Source organism: Sceloporus occidentalis, unplaced genomic scaffold (genome assembly GCF_023333645.1).
Source record: "Sceloporus occidentalis isolate IW3139 unplaced genomic scaffold, rSceOcc1.0.p SCAF_1, whole genome shotgun sequence".
NCBI lineage: Eukaryota > Metazoa > Chordata > Lepidosauria > Squamata > Phrynosomatidae > Sceloporus > Sceloporus occidentalis.
In genome coordinates, this window is record NW_028316981.1 from 75,239,670 (window position 1) to 75,255,581 (window position 15,912).

Consider the following 15,912-nt stretch of genomic DNA (forward strand, 5'->3'; position numbering starts at 1 on the left):
GGGGCCCGCTGCCGTCTCTGGGGCCCTCCAGGAGGGCTCCGAGGGCGGCAGGGGGCCTCTGGGAGGCCCGCTGCCGTCTCTGGGGCCCTCCAGGAGGGCTCTGAGGGCGGCAGGGAGCCTCTGGGAGGCCCGGTGCCGTCGCTGGGGCCCTCCAGGGGGCCCTCCAGCGCTGGCGGCCCCCACCAGCTTTTTTGCCGGTCTCTGACGGGGCTCCGCCCCTGGCATGTGGAAGCTCTGCCCCTGGCATGTGGCCCCGCCCCTAGAGGGTGGAAGCTCCACCCCTGCGGCCCCGCCCCAGAGGGTGGAAGCTCCACCCCCTGGTATGCAGCCCCTCCCCGGAGGGTGGAAGCTCCACCCCCCGGCATGTGGCCCTGCCCCGGAGGGTGGAAGCTCCACCCCCGGCACGTGGCCCCCCAGGCGCCTGAGGGACAGCAACCCGGCCCCCGGCTCAAAAAGGTTGCCTACCCCTGTCCTAGTTCAACAATCAAACACTACCTCATGCTGGCTTTTATCTCTCCTAGAGCAATAAAACTACTTTATGACAAGTTAAAAATACTGCACCACAGTCTAACACAACACAGAATGTATGTGTATACTTTCCTCTAAACTGCCAATTTCAAAATACAGTATTTATATACTTTTTAAAAAAGTTTTCAGGATCCAAGTCCATTTAAAATTGTCCCCTTTCCCCTTAAAACAGCATTGCTGTGTGTTCGACTGAGAAAGAGCCACTAAATCAAATACTGTGCAACTTGTGTACCTGCTATTAAATGACAGGGGTTGGGTGCATGTAGAGCAAATACTTTCATTTCTGAATTACGTATTGTATATTGTGGCTTTGAAATGGAGGTTCTTATTAGCTGAAAATAATCTCCAAGTACTCAGTATTGCCTCTTCCAATCTTATATTAGGCACTTCGCAAATAGTGTTGCACTTGCAAACCCACAAATCCACCAGGGTAGAAACTGGCATCTAGGATGTTCAAGTTATTTTGCTTCAAGCATGGCATTTTCACTTCAAAATATGTCAAAACTAAGTTGTTTTGCACTAACTATTTATATAACACTTGCTACTACACCAAGTGTGATAAGATCCTCTAGTGTCCTTTGTTGTTAGATGGAAGAGGCAGTGAATATGTGTGGCTTACCTGAGGAGTAATACATCTGGAAAGGCACTAGGTAGAGGAAGACTGTTTTAGTGTATGACTGGTCTGCTGATTTTTTCCCCTGTCTTACATTCTGAGAGCCAACTAAGAAGACTGATTTGTGGCTTGTGGTGTAGCCTTGAAAAGTCAGTCCAAGCCACCACACGTTGAAACATGAGAAATGGGCCAGATTATCCCCACACTAGCAGTTATATCCTCATCCTCCTCTTGATCTTGACCTATTGGCTTCAGAGTGGACTGATCCAGAGCCATTTTAGAGAGGTTGCACAGGGCTGGGTTGGTAGAGGAGACCCATTCATTAGCTACATGGTTGCCCTTTGGAGCAGCCACCACCTCCAGTAGCCCACTCCAGAGACATTAAGGAATTTGGTAGCATAATAGGAGAATGACCTTGGCTTAGCTGTTTTTTAGGTTTGTTATTCATTAAGGCTGCATTGCAGGAGTGGAAAGTGAAGCCAAGGGGAATAACAAAGCAAACAAATCCAAGCCAACAAAGGAAAGGAGCCCAGTCTGTACTTGGTGATTCTTCATTGTGGAAAAACACTTGGCAACCATATAAAGCCATTCCTCCCACTATCCCAGTGTACTTTTGTCAGCCTCTGCTGACCAGTTACAAATTAGGTTGGGTTTACACTAGCTCTCTACCAGGCAGCTGCACACTTTTTGACGGCCACTCCTTTTCTCCTCAAAAGTGTAATCCATGTGTTTATTCCCCCCCACACACCATGTAGTTTTGCATGTATCTCAGGATAATGGCCCTAATATCCTAATGCTGACAGGAGAGCCTGTGGCAGGGACAGACCCAATTAATCCTCTGTCATCCCACTTTTTCAGCTGCATTTAAAATGTCCCAGTTTTTCTCTCCTCCCTTTCCCTTCTTCCCCATAGCTTTATGGCTTCAAACTAAATTCGGAGTTCAAAATTAACAACAAAGTTCAAAATGCAAAATTCGTTTGCTTTCAATTAATTCAGCAGGGGAGAGGGCAAGAGGGGCAGAACCTTTTTTTTGCATAGTAGAATCAGGCAAAAGCAAACCATTGCAGTTACATCATCATCATCATCATCATCATCATCATCATCATCATCATCTATACCCTGCCTTTCCCCCCAAACTAGGACTAGTAGTTAATTAGTAATTATTAATAATAATTGTAATATCTCCCCCTTCCCAATGTTTCAGATTTGTGAATAACATGGTTTCAAAATTGCTAACCAAGGTGGTTATCCTAAATAGGATGATTTGAACCTGGGCCTTCCCAGTCTTTGTTGAGACAGTATAACTATTATGCTGATCTTTTGTAATTGATGGTGGTTCATAAATGGTGGGAGAAGGAACATTCATATTCAGGCTACTCTTTCCTTTCTCCCTTCCAGGGTATACATTTATAAACAAAGCGGGAAAGGCCCAAGAAGAGACATTGGCTTATTCCTGCCACCATGATTGTGAATGGAGTTATGTGGATCTGCCTCACCTTCTGCTTTGGGGCCATGCAACAACTGAAAGCACATAACTGGGAACAGAAAACTGCCAAGCCCATCGTCCAGCGTGAGCCATTTATTGTAGCATGGAACTTGCCCACAGCCAGATGTCAAGAGCGGTATGGGATATCTCTGCCCCTTGGAGTCTATGGCATTATTGAGAACAAAGGCAATGTGTTTCGTGGCCAGAACATGACAATTTTTTACAAACATCAGTTTGGACTCTATCCCTACATCTCCCCAGAGGGTAAGTGGCATAATGGGGGAATACCTCAGAGTGTCCCTTTGGAAGAACACCTAGCAAGGGCCTCAAAGGAAATTACAGAGCTCCTGAATCATGGTTTTCATGGTCTGGCAGTGGTGGACTGGGAGGAGTGGAGGCCTCTTTGGAGACAAAACTGGGGCCCCAAAAAAGTGTACAGGAAGACCTCTGAACAGTGGGTGCGGGAAAGGTACTCTGGCCTGTCCTCATGGGAACAATCTTACTTTGCTAAGATAGAGTTTGAACAGGCAGCTCGGGTGCTGATGGAAACCACACTAAATATGGGGAAAGAGCTGAGACCGCAGGGACTCTGGGGTTTCTACCAATTTCCGGACTGCTTCAATGACAACTGGGAGAAAGAGGATAACTACACAGGACACTGCAACCCCAAAGAAGTCCAGTGGAATGATCAGCTTATGTGGCTGTGGAAGGTTTCCTCTGCTCTGTACCCCAGCATCTACCTCCCACCAAAGCTCCTAGAGTCTCACCACCAGCATTACATTCACCACCGCCTGAGAGAGGCACTGCGGGTGGCACAGTTTGGCCTCAAGCAGCCCCTCCCAGTACTCGCCTATTCCAGAGTCTCCTATAGGCACTCTTCAAGGTACCTAACAGAGGTAAGGACTGAGGGTTTCAGCAAGCCCAGAGGGTCTGGAACTATAAAGCCCTAGATTTGCTTTCATGTAATAGGTGAACAAGGATTCAGTCTAGAACAGTGGTTCCCAAACTTTGGTCCTCCAGATGTTTTTGGACTTCAACATCCAGAAGCCCCAGCCACCTTGGTCCACTGTCAGGAATTCTAGGAGCTGAAGTTGAAAACATCTGGAGGTCCAGAGTTTGGGAATCCCTGATCTTGAACCTCTCTAGAATCTGGGTTCTGCAGGGAATATTAGCTTCTATGCTACATCATTGGTATTTGTCCTATCGCCCTTCCTCCAGGAAGGTCACAGTGGTTCACATGTTCCTCAAAACAGGTCTCTGGTTCTTTTAAAAAAAGTCTTATATGTGTATGTTAGATTAAGAGAAAATTATTAGCCTGCTGTAAAAAAAATGTCAGTGTCATCATGAAACCCACTGGGTGACCTTGGACAAGTCACATGCTTTCAGCCTCAGGGGAAGGCAATGGCAACCCTCTCTGAACAAATCCTGCCAAGAAAACCCCATGATAGGTTCGCCTTAGAGTAGCAATAGCTGGAAATGACTTGAAGGCACACCAATATGGCTTGGGAACCTCTTTCCCATGAGCTTAGTGTGGCCTGCATGGACTCCCAAATCCATTATGTGGCACTGTTTCAAGTTATGCACCCTCCCTTGGCACATTCATCCACCCCACCCACACACACATCAAAGCACACTGGAGTGTTTTAAGCCTGTGCATTCAAGCTATCTGGGGCAGTTTTTCTTCCTGATTATGGTAGGATGTAGCACCATATTTGTGACCACTGGCTGCAGCAGTTTATGTCTCATGGACCAGCAGCTTATGTCTCATGGACTGACATCAATCAATCTATGAACCAACACTTTGTGAAGCATTGTCTATCCTCAGAGCATTGCAATGGAGATGAAGACTTCTCAGCAAGGATCCACTGAGATTCAGAAAGGGCCTGATCTCCTTTGTTTTTGTTTTCTTATGCAGTATTTTTTTAAATTATTTACATTCAAAAGGGATCTTAGTTTCATACAGTAATGTTCCAGTATAAACAAAAGCAGGAAAATAAAAATGTGACCGGAGCAAAAATAATCACATTAGTTGTAAGTTTCTATAAAAGCTGACCAAATGTTTAATTTATACATCATTCTTTTAAATATTGCAAACATTGGTGCTTTACAGACCTCCCAAAAGGGCGATCTGCCGGTGCCGGTGTTTGCTGCATGAAGGAGCCGCACCGGACAACCGCACAGCTCCTCCGCGTAGCAAAAAGAAGCCGCAAAAAGTAGCTTCTTTTTGTGGCACCATTATGATGCCACAAAGCGCTATTGGTGCACTTGCGGCATCATAATGGTGCTGAGATGTGTGGACGCTAAGTGTTTGCTACGTCAAAATGGCGGTGCCCATGTAGAATGGGCGCCACCATTTTGTATGTGCTCGGCATGTACTAGGGTTAGGGGCGTCCGGAAAGGACGCCCCTTCCTAAACCTAGTACATGCCGAGCACATACTTTTTGGCAGTGTGGAATCCGCCATTGTTAGATCACAGGTGAAAAAAAATATTCCCAGTAATGAAGTATTAATCTTTTAACAGTCAAAAGGGCATGGAAAGTAAACTTCCATTGGTTATTTGTCAATTTCCAAGAAACAGATAAGTAATGCAAAAGAATATGCATGTTTCTGGATATCAAAGAACTTTCCAGAACCAAAATTTTTAATGTGTTGACTTCCTTCCAGAATTTATCTACTATGGGACAACTCCAAAATATATGTGCTAAGGAAGCATTAGTTGTATCTTCAACAATTTCTAATTTATTAAAACCCAAAAGAGCAAATACTGCTGAATAAGACTTAGTTGGAGATATATCATACTAGTTTTGATATTAAAACTGATGGGCCATTGATTAGTCAGAACTACATATTCCAGTTTCTCTATTCCATTCTTTTGGTAAACTTCTCATGTCTTATTTATTTATAGATAGCAGAAATTTATATATATATATATATATATATATATATATATATATATATATTCATTTGGATTCTTAGTTGACGTCAATTAATGTTTCTAATATTAAGGGAACCTTGGATGCACTTAAAGATGCAGGGTCAAAACAGGATTGTAATGAATTATAGTGTTTTAACTTGGACTGTTTTAGATTTGTTAGCCACCTTGAGTACTGGGAGGAAGGCGGGATATAAATAAGCATAATAATAATATTCATAATCACCACCACCACCACCACCATCATCATCTTATTTTCAATTTCAGAATTATTTCAGGAAACAGAAAATCAGCCAATATTGTGAAAATAAATCACTAGTAAATTTAATCAAATGTCTTCTCAGCATCTAAAGAAATAATGACTAGTTCATCAGTCCTATCCAATTTTACAGTGGTGAAATCCACAATCAGGGGAATATTATTGGCTCCCTGCCTCTTTTGATAAAACTGCCTGGTCAAGAGTTACTAAAAATGAAAGGACATTTTGTAATCTACTAGCTAAAATAGCTGTTGATATTTCGATATCAACATTACATAAGGCTATAGGGCAGTAGTTAGCTTAGCTAGTATGAGCTTTACCAGGTTTAGGTAATATAGGCATCATTTAATAATGAAGACAAGGAGCTGGATTCTAAGACATGTTTATAAAGTTGGTGCAGTACTGGTGCTAACAGGCTTAAAAAAGCACTGTACCATTCATATGGAAACCCATCAGGGCCAGGAGAGGAGACTCTTTTGTGGGTTAAACCTCTCCACCCGATGTGCTCCCTGCCTGTGATACAGGTGATCTGCATAGTGACCTGTATTTGCACACACCTAGTACCAAGGTAACATCACCAAAATGATAAATTGAACTCTCAATGGACAGAGGTACTCGGCGCTAATGAATTTCTTCTTCTTCTCTTCAATCAGGCTGACCTGGTGTATACAATTGGAGAGAGTGCAGCACTTGGGGCTGCAGGGCTTGTGCTCTGGGGTGACCTCTCGTATTCTCAGTCAGCTGTGAGTATCTCTGCAAAATGTCTTTTGTTCACTCAGGGGAGAGTGAAGCAGAAAAGAGACACACACTTTCCCCACAACATTGATAACTCCAGCAGCAATGTTGTGATGTTCTAGCTATCAGCAGCTCCCAGGATTAGAGGGATAAAGTGGTGGGATAATTTCTTTCTCTCAAATGATTTTACTTTTCACTGTTGATTCTTGTTGATGGTTCTTCCTAAAGGAAATTTATAGAAACACAATGGAAATAGATAAGATTCTGGAATATTTTCACTAGAAAAACAGTAGTTTAGGTGGGAAACATTATGGAATTGCTTAAAAATAACCTTTTCTTCCTCCCTGAACATACTAAATGTGGGCTGAACCAATGTCGAGAGATTCAGAAGACATAAAAGGAATACTAATTCAGACAGCACATGGTCAAACTATGCAACTAGCACAAAATTATGGTGGTGGGCACCTACTGGACAGCAAATTAAATGGCTTGAAAAGAAAATTAAAGAAATTAATGAAGGTTAAGGTTGGCTACTAGGCATGATGGCTATATATTTCCTCAAGTATCAGATGGAGCCTGTCTCAAAACATCACTTGTTAGAGGACATGAACCCACTCATGTCCTGGTAGTGGGTTTCTTACAGGCAGCTGATAGGCCACAGGGTGAACTGAATCCTTGACTAGCTAGACCTTTGGGCTGATCTTCAGAGCTGATCTTCAGAGCTTTCCTTATATTTTTGTATTCTTAATGTTCCAAGGTGTAATTCTGGCCTTCCATTTTCTAGGAGAGCTGCAAAAGCCTTCACAATTACATCACCACCACACTGGGGCCGTATATCATCAATGTCACCACTGCAGCACGCATGTGCAGTCACCAGCTCTGCCATGGGAATGGACGTTGTGTGAGACAGCACCTTGGTGATCTAGGAGCCTTCCTCCATCTGGACCGAGACTGGCAGGACAGGGAGATAGATTTCCTATACCAGGATGTGTTGGCTTGGGAGTCATTTCAGTGTCACTGCTATCCTGAATGGACCGGTGCCTGGTGTGAAAGACAACAGTGGACAGAGCCTGTCAAAGGACCAGAATGCAACCGAGTTTCACAGTATTATGATATTTATGATGCAGAACATGACAGCAATGTTATCATGAGCTCAAACATCTGTCCTCCCTCCATTTGAAAGTTAGAAATCTCAACACTATGCAGCACTTTAATGGGCAGTCTTGATGTATTTTGTTCTAAAGAACAATAATATCCATAATCCACAAAACACTCATCCCTTTATGGGGCCAACCAAAATGCACAATATACATGTTGCAAGCTTTTGAAGCTCCACTGGCTTCTTTAACAGTCAAAAGTGTTAAAAATCATATAGAAGAAAGAAGAATAACAACATCAAAGCGACAGTGTTAGTCATAGGCCTGTATTTTGTCAATAAATTGTGGTTATTGTCCTCAGTTCAGATGGTATGGAGAGGTATTAGGTATCACTAATGTGGATTTTGGATATTATACTTTGCCATATGGCCAACATGGCTACCTCAAGATAGTTTATTCTAGAGAGTTATTGTTCCCCAGCTGAGTAACTCTTCCATTTCCTTTTTCTTAAGTCATGCTTGGATGTAAAGAAAAAGCAGACACACATCCAACTGTACTATATTATCCACCACATTGGAAATATTTTCATAGATAAATGTTTCTCTGGAGGTGTACACATACATCTCAGTGATAGAGCACATGCTTTGCATATGGAGGGTCTCAGGCCCAATGCCTAGCATATCCAGAAAACAAGATTAAATAGCAGGTGATGAGAAAGACTTGCTTGACACATCAGAGAGCCACTGCTAGGGTGGGTCTACACTGACCACAATATTCCAGGCTGCTCCTTGAGTCACGAAGCTGCCTAAAATCGCCCCTATTACCTGGGCATGTCCTGCTGTGCTGCCTGCTGCCACTGGCAGAAGTCACTCCCTCTGAGATCAAAAATGAGGCACCCAGTGTTGATCACATGGTTGGACCCCTCATTGTGACCTCAGCATGATGACCCATGCCAACAGTAGTGGCTGGTGGCACAGGTTCCTGTGTAAACAGCTGGCAGGCACCACTGTGGAGTGCTCTGGATTTTCTTGGAAGCAAATGGTGAATATTTTTAAAATCGCTTTAACGTAGGGATGGTCTGGATTCATTATGGAACTGCCCCTTCCCACATGACAACAGTCCGCAGTTGGATTGGGTCTTTGGCCCTGCATTGTGCAAACAGGGTGACACAAAGACAAGAGGAAGCTGGTTCAGTTGGCCCATGTAGACCTGTCCCAGTAAGAGCAAACAAATACTGAGCTAGATGGCTAATAATATGACCTGGTATAAGGTACCTTTCTGTATACAGGTATATAATGGAGCTAAGGGCTTATGTGTGGTTGAGTGCAGTAATGCCCATCTGGTTAAATAAAGGTACACTTGACAACCCTAACACTTCTATAGCTCTGGCAGTGAGTGTGCTTTTTATACCATAGCAAAAGTATTCAGAATTTGTATTTGACATGGGAGAGCAAATGCTGAGAAAGGGAAGTGTTCCACAGCATGATGGTTATTCTTACTAAGATATACATGTACCTGCTGCTCTTGTTAACACTAAGTCGTCATTGCATCTGTCCTGTCATAACAACTTCACTCCTCTTGCTTTCCATAGAAAGGGCATTTGGTAACTGTGGGAAAGCAAGTGTGTTGAAAGGCTCCATTTAATGCATCTTGTTGCAGGATTCAAACTCTTTTCCTCTTGACTGTGTGGCTGCAGTCAGAATACACATTTTCCCACCAAAACTGCATGCATTTGTAGCTAAGAAATATATATTTTCTGTACTACATTCATAATAATTTCCTGCAAAAATAATAAACAGGGTTTGGCTTGGGAGCATGCAGGAAGCCTCAGACTGAATTTCCAGCCACTGCCACACAAGTACAGATAGGGAACATGTGGTCATCTCCTTCCTTAGAGGTTTTTAAACAGGCTGGATGGCCATCTGTCGGGGATACTTTTTAGATTTCCTGCATGGCAGGAGGTTGGACTGGATGGCCCTTGCAGTCTCTTCCAACCCTATGATTCTATGTTGCTGAACTACAACTTCTATTATCCCACACTACTGGCTACTGGCTAAGACTGATGAGCGTTGAAGTCCCACAGAGTCTAGAGGACCACATTAATTTGCATTAAAGGATATTCAGTCATTATGGCTAGAACTGATCTCAGCCAGAATAAGCAACATTGGGTAGATGGAGAAAGATCTTGTTCCATATAAGGCATTAATGCATGATGTCAGTATGCTGCTTGTATACTAGCTTACAAAATAGTGTAGATATTTTCCTAACATTGGGAGGCTGTGGTCCAGTGATACAGCAGGTTGGGGCCATCTTTGGTCTATTCTGGCCCTGAAGTACCAGATATATTTCCACTGGTGTCATCATGCTACAAGGTCATGAGAAAGGAAGAGCTAAAGACCCACTGAGACTCATATCACTGTTGTAACAGTGGCCAGCCAAGTGTTTATAGGAAGTCTACAAGACCAGAGGTAGGCCTATCATTTGCATGTTTCCTCATCCACAATATTCATCCAGAATATTCACAGGGCCCATTCACACTGTCTTTTAAACCAGTTTTGAAACCGATTCTTCCATGTGAAATTCATATTGGGCCCAATTCTGTCACAATCCATGTCAAGGCTTGCACAAGGAAATGCCCCTTAGCGCGGGCTATCCAGATTCATGCTAAAATCCATCTTTTCTGAAAAGACCCGGGTTCCGCGAAATATGAACTTGCCTTCAATCATGATTGTGGCAAATTCAGGGAGGGATTAAGGTCAGAGGGCAGCCAGAGGTCAGAGCATTCCTTCTTCTCATCGGAGGGGAGGGGGAGGAGGAAAGAGCCGAAGGAAAAAGGGGGATCTGGATGCAAAGGGTGACAGGAGGCAAAAAGGGGGTGACTGACGGGGTCAATTCAGAGCAGATCAGGGGGCCACAGCAAGCCAAGCCTCTGCTCTCCAGGAGGGACTTTTTCCCTTTGGTTTTTATTTTTTAAAATTACTTTTGGCAAAAGCGCATATTTTTTGCAATGGATATATAGATATAGATAGAACGTGAGCAGGAGAAAGGGTCAATTCAGGGCAGGTCAGGGGGCCACAGCAAGCCAAGCCTCTGCTATCCATCAGGGACCTTTTCCCTTTGATTTTTATTTTTTATTATTATTTTTGGCAATAGATATATAGATATATGGATAGAATGTGAGCAGGAGGAAGGGTCAATTCAGGGCAGGTCAAGGGGCCACAGCAAGCCAAGCCTCTGCTATCCATCAGGGACCTTTTCCCTTTGATTTTTATTTTTTATTATTATTTTTGGCAATAGATATATAGATATATGGATAGAATGTGAGCAGGAGAAAGGGTCAATTCAGGGCAGGTCAGGGGGCCACAGCAAGCCAAGCCTCTGCTATCCATCAGGGACCTTTTCCCTTTGATTTTTATTTTTTATTATTATTTTTGGCAATAGATATATAGATATATGGATAGAATGTGAGCAGGAGGAAGGGTCAATTCAGGGCAGGTCAAGGGGCCACAGCAAGCCAAGCCTCTGCTATCCATCAGGGACCTTTTCCCTTTGATTTTTATTTTTTATTATTATTTTTGGCAATAGATATATAGATATATGGATAGAATGTGAGCAGGAGAAAGGGTCAATTCAGGGCAGGTCAGGGGGCCACAGCAAGCCAAGCCTCTGCTATCCATCAGGGACCTTTTCCCTTTGATTTTTATTTTTTATTATTATTTTTGGCAATAGATATATAGATATATGGATAGAATGTGAGCAGGAGAAAGGGTCAATTCAGGGCAGGTCAGGGGGCCACAGCAAGCCAAGCCTCTGCTATCCATCAGGGACCTTTTCCCTTTGATTTTTATTTTTTATTATTATTTTTGGCAATAGATATATAGATATATGGATAGAATGTGAGCAGGAGGAAGGGTCAATTCAGGGCAGGTCAAGGGGCCACAGCAAGCCAAGCCTCTGCTATCCATCAGGGACCTTTTCCCTTTGATTTTTATTTTTTATTATTATTTTTGGCAATAGATATATAGATATATGGATAGAATGTGAGCAGGAGGAAGGGTCAATTCAGGGCAGGTCAAGGGGCCACAGCAAGCCAAGCCTCTGCTATCCATCAGGGACCTTTTCCCTTTGATTTTTATTTTTTATTATTATTTTTGGCAATAGATATATAGATATATGGATAGAATGTGAGCAGGAGGAAGGGTCAATTCAGGGCAGGTCAGGGGGCCACAGCAAGCCAAGCCTCTGCTATCCATCAGGGACCTTTTCCCTTTGATTTTTATTTTTTATTATTATTTTTGGCAATAGATATATAGATATATGGATAGAATGTGAGCAGGAGGAAGGGTCAATTCAGGGCAGGTCAAGGGGCCACAGCAAGCCAAGCCTCTGCTATCCATCAGGGACCTTTTCCCTTTGATTTTTATTTTTTATTATTATTTTTGGCAATAGATATATAGATATATGGATAGAATGTGAGCAGGAGGAAGGGTCAATTCAGGGCAGGTCAAGGGGCCACAGCAAGCCAAGCCTCTGCTATCCATCAGGGACCTTTTCCCTTTGATTTTTATTTTGATTTTTTTATTATTTTTCTCTGTCTATGTGCATATTTTTTGCAATGGGTAGATCTATATTTAGATCTGGCTTCCTCAGGAGCCCTTTGCAAGAAGAGTACTTTGCAAAAACCTTTTTTTCCTTTGGAATGAATGCTCCAATGCGAATGTTACAATGTTTCTCTTTCCGATTAGGCAAATTGGCAAATTGATACAGCTTTTGCTACTGTCTAAAGAATTCAGGGGTAGCCTAGGGAAAGAAAAAAAATGCATCCTTTTCTGGCATTCTGAGGTGAATAATAATAATAATAATAATAATAATTATTATTATTATTATTACCTGTGTATGAGGCATTCTGGGATGGCAAGGGAATGGGTTACAGGATAAAGAGATGGCACTATCTTGCATTTTGGGGTTGAAAATGGGGCCAAGGGCAGATCTCCTGCACTGACCCAAATGTCCATAACACACACACACACACACACACACACACACCCCAGAGGTTTTAAATTTGACAAGTGGTGCCTGGTCCTTTAAAAAAAAGGAGGGGTGGAAAGCACACTTCCAATTGCCCAATGAGTGCTGCAAACCTCACCTATGACCATCGCGGAACTAATTTGATTGACCGCCAAGCACCTTCACCTTAAACCCGATTTCTCCCAAGAGGGCATTTGGGTTACCTGACCCTGAAGGCTAAGGACAGTCTGGGGATTCTGTTGGTCTATTGTCCACCCCGTGGACTAACAGACTCCCTAGCCGAACTGACGCAGCTTGTCTCGGAACTGGTGCTGGAGTCTCCCAGACTTCTTGTTATGGGGGACCTCAACATCCCTTTCGAGGCTGGCTCACAAGATCTGACAGGTGCAGCTCGGGAGTTCATGGCTTCCATGATGGCCATGGGCCTGTCCCAGTTAGTCTCGGGTCCAACGCATTGCGCAGGTAATACACTCGATGTTGTCTTTAGTACAGATTGGGATAGTCCGTGGGCAGAGGTATGTAGTACCTCTGCTCTGTCATGGACAGACCATTTCCTGGTCGTGGTCTGTCTTAAGACAACTACCCAAATCCCCTCCGGGGGTGGAGGACCTATTAGGATGGTCCACCCTCGAAGGCTGATGGAACCCAAAAGGTTCCAAGAAGCCTTAGAAGGGTTTATGGCTGGATCTGACGGCGATTCTGTTGATGCCCTGACCAACATCTGGGATAACGACCTCTCCAGGGCTATACACAGTATCGCTCCTAAGCGTCCTTTCCGGCCCGCTTCTAATAAGAAACCCTGGTATACAGAAGATCTCCGGGAAATGAAGCGGGCCGCGCAACGACTAGAGCGCAGCTGGTGGAGACACCAGCGCTTATCCGACAAGACACTCCATCAGGCTCTTTTGAAGTCCTACGGAGTGGCAATAGGTGCAGTAAAGAATTCTTTCTATGCTGCACGTATTGCGTCTGCAGAGTCACGTCCAGCAGAGCTGTTCAGGGTCGTGAGGGAGTTGACTCAGCTTCCTCCCACTCTGAACCCTATTTTAGAACCAACTAAGGCCTGCTGTGATGATTTTAAAAACTTCTTCGCAGATAAAATCTCTCGGATAAGGGCTGATCTCGACGCTGGCATTTCAACAGAAACAATAGAAGAGGTATCCAGAGCTTCTGTGGACTCCATTAAACTGGATCACTTTGAGTTTGTTCATACCGATGAAGTGGACAAGCTTCTTGGAAGTATTAGGAAGATGACGTGCTCTCTCGATCCCTGTCCTTCTTGGCTGACTGCCCAGGGTGGTAATGCTGTGACATCATTATTACAAGGTATAATTAATGCATTATTCAGGGAGGGAAAATTTCCATCTAGTTTAAAATTAGCAACAGTTAAACCGTTACTTAAGAAACCCTCTCTAGACTTCCTGGTAAGAAATACCTACAGACCGGTCTCATTATTGCCATTTTTAGGTAAGGTGATCGAGAGAGCGGCCGCCTTCCAATTCCAAGCAGTTTTGGATGAAACCGATTATCTGGACCCATTTCAAACTGGCTTCAGAGCAGGATACGGAGATGAGACTGCCATGGTTGCCTTAGTCGATGATCTCCGTCTGGGCATCGACAGGGAAAGTGTGACCTTGTTGGTGCTCTTGGACATCTCAGCGACTTTCGATACCATTGACCATGGTATCTTTCTGGAACACCTGAGGGAGCTGGGCATCGGAGGCACTGCACTCCAATGGTTTCGATCCTACCTCTCGGGCAGATTCCAGATGGTGCAGTTGGGGGACACTTGCTCCTCTAAGAGGGAACTCACATCTGGTGTCCCTCAGGGAGCTATTCTGCCCCCACTTTGTTTAACATTTACATGAAACCGCTGGGAGAGATCATCCGGAGACACGGATGTTATCAGTACGCTGATGACACCCAAATATGCTTCTCTGTGCCCCTGACTGATTCAGTGACTAAGGATGGCATCTCTCCTCTGAACGCCTGCCTGGAGTTGGTAGATTTCTGTAATGCGCTCTACATGGGGCAACCCTTGTACCAATCCCGGAAGCTTCAGCTAGTACAAAACATGGCAGCCAGATTGGTCACTGGTGTTTCCAGGTTTGACCACATAACACCTATTCTGAAAGATCTGCACTGGCTGCCTATTCGCTTCCTAGCGCAATACAAGGTGTTGGTTATTACCTATAAAGCCCTACATGGCTTGGGCCCGAGTTACTTGAGGGACCGCATCTCCCCATATAATCCGCCCCGCACACTCAGAACAACCAGGAAGAACTTGCTAGAAATTCCATCATCTAAATATGCTACTACATCCCAGAGGGCCTTCTCAGTAGCAGCCCCAAAAATCTGGAACAGTCTTCCTGAGGAACTCCGCCTGATCACCCCTCTAGAAACATTCAAAATGAGGCTAAAAACTTTCCTCTTCTGTCAAGCCTTCCCCTCTGGAAAATGAACTAGTGTACTTTGATCCCATCAACTTCCTGACTCACCCTTTTGAATGATTGTTTTAGATTTGTATATTGTATTGTGTTATTGGTTTTATCTATTTTATGATGTGTTTGTAACTGGTTTTAAATTTTGTGTACACTGCTTTGATCTTTTGGAAAAGCGGTATAAAAATAAAATTTATTATTATTATTATTATTATTATTATTATTATTATTAAAATGCCCCTGATTGGTAGCCAGTACTTGCTTCCGGAGGGATCCGGGGAGGGAGAGACTGAAGCTTCCCAGTTCCTTCCAGCGCAAAGGTGCCAGTGAGAATGGCCCCACAGACACACAAACTGTGAAGCTGGTGTTTCCATTTAGTTGTTATGGATGATGTGTGAGTTAATAAGAACATCCTAAAGGCACCAGATCCCATCTGATCTTGAAAGCTAAGCAGGGTCAGTCCTGGTTAGTACTTGGATGGGAAACTGACAAATACCAGGTGATGTGGGCTATATTTCAGAGGAAGAGAAGGGCAAAACCATCTCTGAAATATCCTTTGCCTATGAAATTAATGGGGTCACCATAAGTCAACAGGTTGACTTGAAGACACATACACAATATGAAACAATGATGAGTTTTTGTTTCTGTTTTATCTTCCTTCTGGTTCTTCGTATATGACTGTGAGGATATTATTATATAAAGGACATAGCACGAGCCAAAATGAAATGGAAGAAGTTTTTGAAATTTGAACATTTAAAGTTACATACAGTCTTTTGAATGTATTCAGCCATGC

General features: G+C 43.6%; 2 protein-coding genes across 7 annotated transcripts in view; both read left to right on the forward strand.

Annotated features, from left to right (window-relative positions):
* HYAL1 (hyaluronidase 1) overlaps positions 1–2,608 on the forward strand; it is a 31,308-nt gene extending 28,700 nt beyond the window's left edge. Inside the window, exon 4 of the mRNA XM_089525601.1 lies at positions 2,540–2,608. The gene's annotated coding sequence lies outside the window, so the exon portion shown is untranslated. The remainder of the gene's footprint in view (positions 1–2,539) is intronic.
* HYAL3 (hyaluronidase 3) overlaps positions 1–9,017 on the forward strand; it is a 31,930-nt gene extending 22,913 nt beyond the window's left edge. For 5 of the 6 annotated variants that reach the window (XM_089525559.1, XM_089525553.1, XM_089525543.1 and 2 more), the window contains exons 2-4: positions 2,540–3,523; positions 6,472–6,561; positions 7,338–9,017. In XM_089525559.1, coding sequence (XP_089381685.1) covers positions 2,603–3,523; positions 6,472–6,561; positions 7,338–7,733 — 1,407 coding nt within the window. In that variant the 5' untranslated portion in view covers positions 2,540–2,602 and the 3' untranslated portion in view covers positions 7,734–9,017. The remainder of the gene's footprint in view (positions 1–2,539; positions 3,524–6,471; positions 6,562–7,337) is intronic. The other variant, XM_089525586.1, reaches the window with a different exon arrangement.
* The last annotated feature ends 6,895 nt before the right edge of the window (positions 9,018–15,912 follow it).